Here is an 11,454-nt window from a genome sequence, read left to right as displayed (position 1 = left end):
TGGATGGCATCACTGACTCAATGGACGTGAGTCTGAGTGAACTCCGGGAGTTGGTGATGGACAGGGAGGCCTGGCGTGCTGTGGTTCATGGGGTTGCAAAAAGTCAGACATGACTGAGCAACTGATCTGATCTGATCTGATGTACTAGACATCATACTAAGCAGTTTCCATGTGTTATTCATTTAGATTTGTTAGAACTTTTTCAACAGAGAGTGACTTTGTTTACACTTTACTTGAACTAGCTAAAAATAGTAAATTTTTGTGTGCTCCACTGGGAAATGTAGGAGGCAGCCTCAGATATAGCTGAGTTTGTGCTGAAGTGATGTCTTCAGGAATTTATCTCACCATCTTTCAGCTCTGCCTTCCTTCTTATTGTTTGTTCTCAGATGGAGTCTGTGCCTGTGGTGGCAGGAATGACCTCCAGATTTACAAGCCTTTACTAGTCCTGATCTCAGATGGAAAGAGGCTCCCACCTATCTAATTCTCAAGAAGGGCTAAGCCTTGACTTGTTTCTATGCCCACTCCTGCATGAATCATAGGGGCAAAGACATGTTCTAATTGCACAGACCTAAGTCGTGCATCTCCCTGGGGCTGAGAGATACTCCACTCCTTAACTGTGCAGATGGAGAATGAGAGAGGTGTTGTTTCCAAAAGTTGTCTCAGGGTGCTATTTCCAAGAAAGGGAAAGTGATTCTGGATAGACCATAGTAACAGATACCCATTACAAAATTTATCATTGTAATTTATATTTACACACAAGCAAACTGAGGCTTAAGGAGAAAAGAAAGATACTCTGCTTCACTGTAACTATATTGCAGGCATGATGCTTTTCACGAGGAAATATAAGGTATTGTATATCCCAGTCCTTCAGAACAATAAAAAAATTTATGTTATATGTGTTCAAGGAATGACTACCTCCAGATGGAAGACATTTGTTAATTGTATTATCATCTTCAAGCTAATAGATTCAGAGATGACTTTATGTAGACATAAGTAATTGGGAATTTTATAGATATTCTGGAATGCATATTTTCTAAATGACTAACATTTAGTGGGAACCCACTATTAAAGAATCATTATTTTAAAAAGCAAATTTTAGACTTTGAGCTCTTGAGACATCAGTAATATTTTTCATAAGCCGATGAGTAAAAATTGGTGGAAGACAACCTAAATCCATTTATTTACTTAGTAGTGAATGATTTAGCCCAAGGATACCTCAAAAGTATCTTCTGTATATGGAACTGAGGTTTTGTGAATAAGTTTGGAAAAGAAACTAGAACTGTCTACCATACATTTTGAGAGAAATTATCCAATTAACCTGGGCCAGCTTAGAGAGTAGCCGTGAGGAATTTCATGTATATTGGCTTGGTTCCACAACTGATTGAAATGACAAATGAGCACTCGACCGCTGATATGTCCACCAAGCAATGGTTTATGGTGTGCCTTCATCATGACTACGTTGAACCAAATTAAATCTGTCTCTTGAAAATCTGAACTGGAGACTATAGGAGTCAGGTAGTTTGTAAGAGGAGCAGAAATACAAACACATCTAGAGTGGAGCCTTGTCATTGTGTACACCCTGGAGCTGAGATCTCTGTTTCTGAGATTACAAGTACTAGAGATCCTGACCAGTCACCTACGTTTGTTGGTCAACTAGGAAAACTACTGCTGTGTCTTTTAAATAGTCCCATCTCAGCAAGGTCTGCATAGTGGTGAAACAACTGAATAGTCATGTATAATTCTAAGCATCACAGTTTAAATAGGATAATCCCAAACTGCAGGGTGTTCAGAGAATGGCAGGTAAGAAGATCTGATTTTTGAGTTTGAAAAAGACCTACTTGAACGTAGTGTTCATGCTTAGACCAGAGTGTGGAGGGTATAAAGATATACTCAGAGAGATCTGAGAAAATGATTGAGTACTGTATATTCTTGGCAGCTGTAGAAGAAAGGCAAGCAGACTCTTTACCATCTGAGCCCTGCAGAAAAAAGGCCAATGAATAAAACAGACAGGCGGTAGAGCTATTTACACTCAACTTTAATGGACGTGAGTCTGAGTGAACTCCGGGAGTTGGTGATGGACAGGGAGGCCTGGAGTGCTGCAATTCATGGGGTTGCAGAGTCGGACACGACTGAGTGACTGAACTGAACTGAATGAAGACATTTTCCAACCTTTTGCTGACATGTGAAAACTGATCTTGGATGATAAAATTGTAGTGGTAAGAGATTGTAGGCAAGGTTTCATTGGATAATTAGATATTCTTCAATTTAAAGAAACTATTATTGTCCAGTTTTATAAAAAACTTTCTTTTTTAGAAAACTAGACTAATTGTCAGAGCTGAACTTACCATAAACTTTAGAGTTCCTCATTTGTAACTGGCTTCCCTGGTGGCTGAGAAGGTAAAGAATCTGCCTCCAATTCAGGAGACATGGGTTCTATCCCTGGGTCGGGAAGATCCCCTAGAGAAGGGAATGGCAACCCACTCCAGTATTCTTGCCTGGAAAGTCCCGTGAACAGAGGAGCCTGGCAGGCTACAGTTCATGGGGTCACAAATAGTCAGAGAGGACTGAGCGACTTAACACTTTCACTTTCACGTTTTAAGTGTTTGGGAAAAATCCAAACAGCCCTCTTTTTGTATTTATGTATTATCTTACTTAAAATAGGGCTTCCCTGGTGGCTTAGAGGGTAAAGCGTCCGCCTGCAATGCGGGAGACCCGGGTTCAATCCCTGAGTTGGGAAGATCCCCTGGAGAAGGAAATGGCAACCCACTCCAGTACTCTTACCTGGAAAATCCCATGGACGGAGGAGCCTGAGAGGCTGCAGTCCATGGGGTTGCAAAGAGTCAGACAGGACTGAGCGACTTCACTTTCACTTTCTTAAAATAGTCCCCCTATTATAAAAGTTCAAAGTCTCATAAAATCTGAATTGTTAATAGTGATGATTCTCACAGGATTTAAAACTATTCCATTCATATTTGAATCCACAATTTGAATGACTATTCTAATTTATGTATATGAAAGCTTTATTATGTAGAATGAGAACAAATGTGTTCATTTGTGACACACTAATGAAAAAGGAACCAGTATAATGAACTCTGGAGCTATGCTACCTCATAAAGTGTCAATTCAAGTATAAATATGCAATAGTACAGGAATTAAAATGCATATTTATTTCCTAGAACAATGTATTTTTATCATAGATCCAGGCACACAGTAGGCATCCATTAAATATTTGTTTCTCTATAGGGATCTTGCATTTCTATGATTTTTTTTAAACTTAATTTTGCAATAGAAACTGATATTTATATTACTGATATTTAATATTTAAATTAACTGATTTTTTGGTAAGAATTTCAGATAAGTTGATGCTTTACTAGGTAGAAAATGTATTTTTATCTTTTAATAGTCTCTCAAGGGAAATCTACTCACATTAACAGTAAAACAAAAAAGAACTAAAATAGGAAAGCAAACAATAAATAAAAGTAATGTTCTACCTTTCATCACAAATGAGTCAAAAGTAAGTTTTTGCTTCTCATTAGCCCATTTTTATAGCTGTTCATTGTGCTATATTTTGTAAATGGCTGGAATAAAATATGTTTGTTATAGGTTTGTTTTTTTTTTTTCCAGAAGAAATGATTGTTTCTGTAAAATAATGTTCTCATACCCTGAAGAAGGGGATGGCTACCCACTCCAGTATTCTTGCCTGGAGAATTCCATGGTCAGAGGAGCCTGGCAGGTTACAGTTCAAGGGGTCAAAATGAGTCGGACACAACTGAGCAAATAACACACTTACACAGTTACTTAAAACATTAGATAAAAAAAGTAGTCGGTTCTCTCATTTGAGAATACTTAATAAAATTATTTTCAAAGCTGATAGCTTTGGCTTTAATCAAGATTCCCTTTCATGCAGCTTTATTTGGGATTGTGCTCAGTTTCCACTCATAGCTTCTGCTCAGTCTCCACTCAAGAAGTGGTCATTGCTGTCATGTGATGGACAGGGAGGCCTGGCATGCTGCGATTCATGGGGTCACAAAGAGTCGGACACAACTGAGCAACTCAACTGAACTGAATTGAGGATGACACTGGTCCTTGCAAGCTTCAGCCGGAAACCATAAAACTCTGTTGTGACTTAAAAAAAATAAAAGTATGATCTTTATGATAACATGACCTAAAACAAAGATAGTTTTACACCCTAATTTTTCACCTACCCAGTCACACAGACACCACACACACACACACAATATCACACAAATCCTTCCCTAGGTGTTATAATTTCAAGGCTTTAATTTTAGGGTTTTTGGTCTATACTATTCCCATAGAAGTTTGCACTGTTCTTTGTGCCGAATTGTTAACAGAAACTAGGGAATACCTCCAAGCGCCTTCATCTATTTTCAGTTGTGGTGTGTCTCTGAACCATATGCCTAAATGTTGTTCCACTTCCAGTTTATACCTGCAGTAATTATCTTCCAAGAAACTAGTACAAATTGGTACAGAACTAATTCTAAAGAAGTTAATCGATGAAACAGAGAAAAGTCCAGGTTTCTTAATTATATTTAGAGCCTACAAATCTTTAGGATTTTTATGTATTTTTAAGTATGGCTTAAGAAGTGAATTTTGTATTGTAGAGTGTAGTTTGAAACTTTAACAGGTGCTTAAACTTTGTATACTTGTAAAGGTCCAAGGATTGTTTGGACAAAATCTCTTAAGCCTTATTTTTCTGTATAAACATCATTATTATTATTTAGTAGGTTTTAATTTTTTTAGTTGGTAAAATCTTAGAGTTTACTTTTTATTAAGAATTATTTTATTGTACAGTTAGATTCATAAAGTAGAAATTATAAATAATAAATGGAATTTTTATGTCAGAGTAATGCTTAGATGTGAGGTTTGGGACCTGTAGTATTGGTTTCAAGTTTTTTCTTTTAAGTGAAAGTCACTCAATCATCTGACTCTGCGACCCCATGGACTATACAGTCCATGGAATTCTCCAGGCAAGAATACAGGAGTGGGTAGCCTTTCCCTTCTCCAGGGGATCTTCCAGACCCAAGGATCGAACCCAGGCCTCCCGCATTGCAGGTGGATTCTTTACCAGCTAAGCCACAACGGAAGTTCATCACTAATAGATTCCTAATTGTTAAGTCCTGTACAACTCTGTTCAAGTATCTCTTCTTAGTGACATTTCTCAACAGAATTAAAAGATGCTTTAGTGTCTGTTGATGATAATGCACCTGTCAAAATTACAAATTCACAGTGACATGCTCATACTTTAAGAGAGTCATGACTTGATATTCACAAAGCAACTCATTAGTTATTTTAACAGGAACATATTTTGGTAAGGAAATATATTTTTACTTTCTCAAAGGACTCACAAATTTACTTTAACCTCACATTACCAAGTTGCAACTAGTTTTTTTTAAACCTAAAATTTAAGTGATTGGTAGAATAACATAATTATATGTTTAGAAAATGCTTACGTTACAGATGAAATTTTCTTAACTAAATTTTTTGACATAAGGAACATTTCTGTATATATTATATTTACTTAGACATCTTCGTTTTGGCAGTCTCTAATTGAGAAATTAGAGACCTGGGTCTCCTGCATTGTAGACAGACGCTTTACAGTCTGAGCCACCAGGGAAGTCCCAATTGAGAAATTCAGGTACTTTCTTAAGATTTAGTAACATTTATTTTTGGCTGCCCTGGGTCTTAACTGATGCACTGGCACTTTCTGAAGTAGTGGCAAGCCGGGGTTGCCTTTTGTTGCAGTGCTCAGGCTTCTCATTGCTCTGGCTTCTCTCGCTGCGGAGCATGACCTCTAGGGTGTGCGGCTGTCAGCAGTTGCCTCAGTAGCTGTGGCCTGAGGGCTTAGTTGCTCCATGGCATGTGGGATCTTCCTGGACCAGGGATCAAACCTGTGTTGTCTATAGTTGCAAGCAGATTCTTAACTTCTAGACCACCAAGGAAGACCCAAATACAAGTACCTTTTTATTTACTTAAGTTTATTTGACCCATCTAATTTGAAACTTTCACTATAGTTTAAATATTCTAAAGAAACATGCCCAACTGAAAACAATAATTGTGAAAATCATAGAATTGTTCTATGAATCAGTTCACTCACTCAGTCGTGTCCGACTCTTTGTGACCGGACTTCCCTATCCATCACCAACTCCCGGAGCTTGCTCAAGTTCATGTCCATCAAGTCGGTGATGCCATCCAACCATCTCATCCTCTGTCGTTCTCTTCTCCTCCCACCTTCAATCTTTCCCAGCATCAGGGTCTTTTCCAATGAGTCAGTTCTTCAGTTCAGGTGGCCACAGTTTTGGAGCTTCAGTTTTAGCACCAGTCCTTCCAGTTAATATTCAGGACTTACTTCCTTTGGGATTGACTGGTTGGATCTCCTTGCAGTCCAAGGGACTCTCAAAAGAGTCTTCAACACAACAGTTCAAAAACATCAATTCTTTGGTGCTCAGCTTTCTTTATGGTCCAACTCTCACATCCATACATGACTACTGGAAAAACCATAGCTTTGACTAGACAGACCTTTTTTGGCAAAGTAATGTCTCTTCTTTTTAATATGCTGTCTAGGTTTCTCATAGCTTTTGATCCCCACATCTAAAATAAAGCCACAGCTATGTTTCTGCTTTTAAAATTATTTTGAATTGTGAGTGAAACATTTTACTTTGTCTAAACTCTCTGCAGCTACAGATCAAATGCCAATTTCTAGTACTAGTGATTTACAAGACAGTTATTATAAAAATGCATTCATAATATTTTTTCTATAATAATATTTTTTAAATAATAATTTTTTCTCATAATCAAATCATTATATGTCAATGTTAACAGAAATATGAGACTGTCACTTTATATTGTTGTTTAGGAGGAGTAATATTCTTAAGGGCTAAACTTAAAGTTAAGACTATTTCACATACTTGGTTTAGAAACAGAACTTTTGACTTCATAAAATATTTGGACATTCTTTTCTTCTCTCATAGTTAAATGGCTTTACTGCATACGTGCAAAATCTAATAAAATGTTCCTATTAATTCCTTTTGAACTGATCTCAATTTAAACATATGAGACTTACAGTGAAACAAGAATATTGCAAATGGTAATAGCTCAATGTATACAATCTCATTTTTGATGGCTAAGTAATTATATAGCTTCCCTTGTGGCCCAGCTGGTAAAGGCAATGGCATCCCACTCCAGTACTCTTGCCTGGAAAACCCCATGGATGGAGGAACCTGGTAGGCTGCAGTCCATGGGGTCGCTCAGAGTGGGACACGACTGAGCGACTTCACTTTCACTTCTCACTTTCATGCATTGGAGAAGGAAATGGCAACCCACTCCAGTGTTCTTGCCTGGAGAATCCCAGGGACGGGGGAGCCTGGTGGGCTGCCGTCTATGGGGTCGCACAGAGTCGGACACGACTGAAGCGACTTAGCAGCAGCAGCAGCAGCAGCAAGTAATTATATAAATAATATTGTAAATTGTTAAGCCAGTAGTCTTATGTCTAAATGCCTTTGTTTCCTACATCTCATTGTTTCTTTCTCTTAGATCGGGGTACTGTGCAGAAGGTGGTTGTTCTTCCCACTAACAGCTCTGCTCGCAGTGAGCTCATTCTGGAGGAGTTGGAAGTCTTTAAGGTTTGAACGTCTATGCTGTTATCCTCAGCACATGCATGATAAATGGAGTTCTGTAAGCTTATGACAGCTTGGGAGGAAAAAAAATGGATAAAAGATCAAATAAGTGAATGTTATAAATTTTTGAGAGTAGAAAATACCAGATAAAATGAGAACTATAGAACAAATATTTTTCTGAAGTCATTTTTTACATTTCAAGTTATCTCAAAATAAAAAAAAATAGTATTTTAGCTATCATCACAACTTGAAGAATTTTGATGTCATCATTATTTTTTTTAAATATGGTCAAGGTCTAGACTATCTGCCCTAAAAGGGCTTTTATCATTTGCCTCACAAGCCACTGAGACCCACATAATTCCACATTATTGATTGTTAGAAAAACTTTCTCATATTTTTTTTGCCAGGAACTTCAAGAAAAACTGCTTTGTTTTCTCTTGTTTTATTGCTTTCAATTCAAATGTCACTCTAGTTAAGTAAAATAAACATTGTTGTCTCTTTAAACTTAGAACTTCATGTTCTGTCTTGAAATTGCATTGTTTATTCTCTTTGTCCTTGAATTTGGGATAAAAAGAAATGAAAACACAACAAAAAAAGGCACGTAGAGGAAAATTCAGGCCAGGTGACGCTAGTGGTAAAGAACCCTTTGCCAATGCAGGAGACATGGAGACGAAGGTTTGATCCCTGGGTCGAGAAGATCCCCTGAGGAGGTCACGGCCACCCATTCCAGTATTCTTGCCTGGAGAATCCCGTAGGAGCCTGGTGGGCTACATAAGGTCACAAAGAGTCAGACATGGCTAAGCAACTTAGCACACAGGCACACATGCGTGAGCCTGGAAAATGGTACATGGTGTCCTGAAAGCCCTTCTCTCCGTATTGATAGTTCAAACCATCTCTCTTACCTGCATTTGGAAAAATGAGTAAAGCACAGCCAGAGTTTGAAGAAACTTTCGTATGGAATTAATTCTACTGCAAACTTCTATTTCTGACTAAACTCACTAAGAAACAATGGTCATGGACACTAAAAGACCAGAGTGAGCTTGTACTGGAGTAAAAACAGCATTTCAAAACCCCTCAGTGCAAACTATTGCTAATCCAGAAAGTTGCCTTGTTCAGTTGACTGAACTCAGAATGTATTAATATATGTTCCCACAGTCACCAAAGATACTGGATTTTAAGCACATAAGTAACTAGGATACAATGATGTTAGATTATGCTAATACATTTTAAATATGAAGAAATATTTTTTAAAAAGCAAATACAGAATCTGAGTAATTCTGGCAATTTCCCATTATGTTATTAAAGTTAAAATTTTTAATGTTAGACTAACTTTGGCATCAGGTTCCTTGTGATTAATGGATTAATATTGTGCTCACAAAATATTAACCATGTGCATTCAAGTGCCATTTCTATGCCTTGCTTTGTAAAAAATGTCACTGGATTAACCAAAATCACATTTTACCGAACAATGCATTTCTCATTCAATTCAATAGGGGCAACATGAATGGCCAAAATAATATGAAGTGTCTTATTCAGTAGTTTTCTTGAAGATAGCACAAAGATTGTATTTTAGCACTTCATTTTTAATTCTGAAATATTTTTTTTTGATAATCAGAAAATGTTAATTGAGTTTAACACAAACCCAAACATACAGTCTATGGAAAGGTCTTAAAAATGTGAGGTATTCTGATCATGTGCTAACTACTTATGATCTGTTATATGAGTTATGCTGGTGTTATCATCATAAAGAATAAACTCTCAGTGGAAAAACAGAGTCAGTCAAAATGCATGTCGGGGGAAATCAACCCAAGAGAGACTAAGGATGCTTGAGCTTTCTTCCGGATGTGTGTGGCAGTGATTGATATGGCTAAACTGAGAGAGACAGTTACCAAATAAAGTTACTGTCTTCAGCATGGTGTTTGTGTCACATTTTTTGAGGTGAGGTAAAAATAATTGAGTGTGTATGATACACTGTGATGGGTACTTGAGGAAATAATACATTTAAATTGGAAAAAAATCCTTAGCTAAGTGTCACACTGATATACTGCAGAAAACTCAGTGTAACTTTTAAAAACCAGGCACTTTGTTTTTAAAGAGCACAGAACCATAATATCTTCTTTAATCCTCTTTTCAGAACTTTTTCTGAAAATATGTCCAACTTCCCTAAACTTAACTTGAATTCGAAGTACAACTATTAATATTTCTCTAGGTGGATATAAATGCAAATCTTGCCCTGTATGTGTGTGCATTTCTAATGAATGTCATGATTTGTTGCAATTGAGTATTTAGAGATATCACTATATTCTCTTTTAAATGTTTGTATGAACACATAACTCCAGAAAGTGAAATAATTATGGGTAAAGTTGATTTTGGCAGCGTGTGCACGCTTGAGTTACTCAGATGAAGCTTCATAAAAGTTTATCACATTAGCACAAATCTAATCCTTAATCTTTAAAAGGAATTAAAGATATGTAAGAAGTAAAGTTAAGAACAGAGGAATTTTACAAAAGGATAACTATTTCAGATAACTTTTAGGTTCTTTTACTAATTCACACTTATCAAAAGAAAACCTTATCTAACAATATTCTTTTGTTTTCAACTAAGAGGATTAATAAGTGTACAGTTCAGTCACTCAGTTGTGTCAAACTCTTAGCAACCCCATGGACTGCAGCATGCTAGGCCTTCCTGTCATTCACCAACTCCCAGGAGTTTACCCAAACTCATGTCCATTGAGTCAGTGATGCCATCCAACCATCTCATCCTCTGTCATCCCCTTCTCCTGCCCTCAATCTTTCCCAGCATCAAAGTCTTTTCAAATGAGTCAGCTCTTCGTATCAGGTGGCCAAATATTGGAGTTTCAGCGTCAACATCAGTCCTTCCAATGAACACTCAGGACTTATCTCCTTTAGGGTTGGATCTCCTTTCAGTCCAAGGGACTCTCAAGAGTCTTATCCAACACCAGAGTTCAAAAGCATCAGTTCTTCAGCACTCAGCTTCCTTTATAGTCCAACTCTCACACCCATACATGTCTAGTTCAGGCAAATACTTCTTTTCATAGCAGCATTTGACAGGTGAACTATAGTGTCTTATGCAAAATGCTTTTGTTGTGGAGGAATAAAATGGGGTACCATTCCACTGCCCCCCACTCAAGCACCCAGATTCAATCATGAATCATTCATTGCCTTCAATATTTCACGTACAATTTTTTCAATTATCTCAAGTTTTGCTAATTTTCATTTATTTCTAATGACTATCTTGATAGATGTGTTATAATTTCTACTTATTTTTTTAGTTTAGGCATATATTTGTGTAACTAATCTGTCCTTATTTTTAACAGAAAAAATGAAGTTTATAGATAATTATTGCTAAACTTTGAAAATATATGTGCAAATAGAGGGAAATGATGATGTCTTGAATTTTAGCATAAAAGTATTTTCATATAAAATCCTTTTTAAGGATTATTTGAGCAACTAACAATTTTTTTTTATTTTTTAGAATCATGCTCCTATAACAACAATGAAGATTTCATCCAAAAAGGTAAAAACAAGACCATGTTTATTTTCTTTGTATGTAAAAATTTTACTATTGTAGAAGAATGTATTTTATAATTTTGAAAATTTAATTTTAGTATTAGCAAAATAATTATACTGTTCATAATATACCACACATTTAATTTCGATATGGAATTTACTAGCTTTAGTGGAAGACAAAATAGGTTTATTTTTGTACAGAAATTAATTAGAGTAGAATATATATGTGTGTGTGTGTGTGTGTGTATGCAGCAAGATATTCCAATTTTTTTATATCCTCTATTCTTAAA

General features: G+C 36.5%; 1 protein-coding gene across 1 annotated transcript in view; it reads left to right on the top strand.

The window, feature by feature from the left end:
• SEMA3C (sema domain, immunoglobulin domain (Ig), short basic domain, secreted, (semaphorin) 3C) overlaps positions 1 to 11,454 on the top strand; it is a 207,546-nt gene that overhangs the window by 174,564 nt on the left and 21,528 nt on the right. The window contains exons 13-14 of the mRNA XM_010848128.1: positions 7,552 to 7,640; positions 11,130 to 11,171. Coding sequence (XP_010846430.1) covers positions 7,552 to 7,640; positions 11,130 to 11,171 — 131 coding nt within the window. The remainder of the gene's footprint in view (positions 1 to 7,551; positions 7,641 to 11,129; positions 11,172 to 11,454) is intronic.

This window comes from Bison bison, unplaced genomic scaffold (assembly GCF_000754665.1).
Source record: "Bison bison bison isolate TAMUID 2011002044 unplaced genomic scaffold, Bison_UMD1.0 scf7180017864260, whole genome shotgun sequence".
Taxonomy (NCBI): Eukaryota; Metazoa; Chordata; class Mammalia; order Artiodactyla; family Bovidae; genus Bison; species Bison bison.
This window is presented reverse-complemented; position numbering and strand designations above follow the sequence as displayed.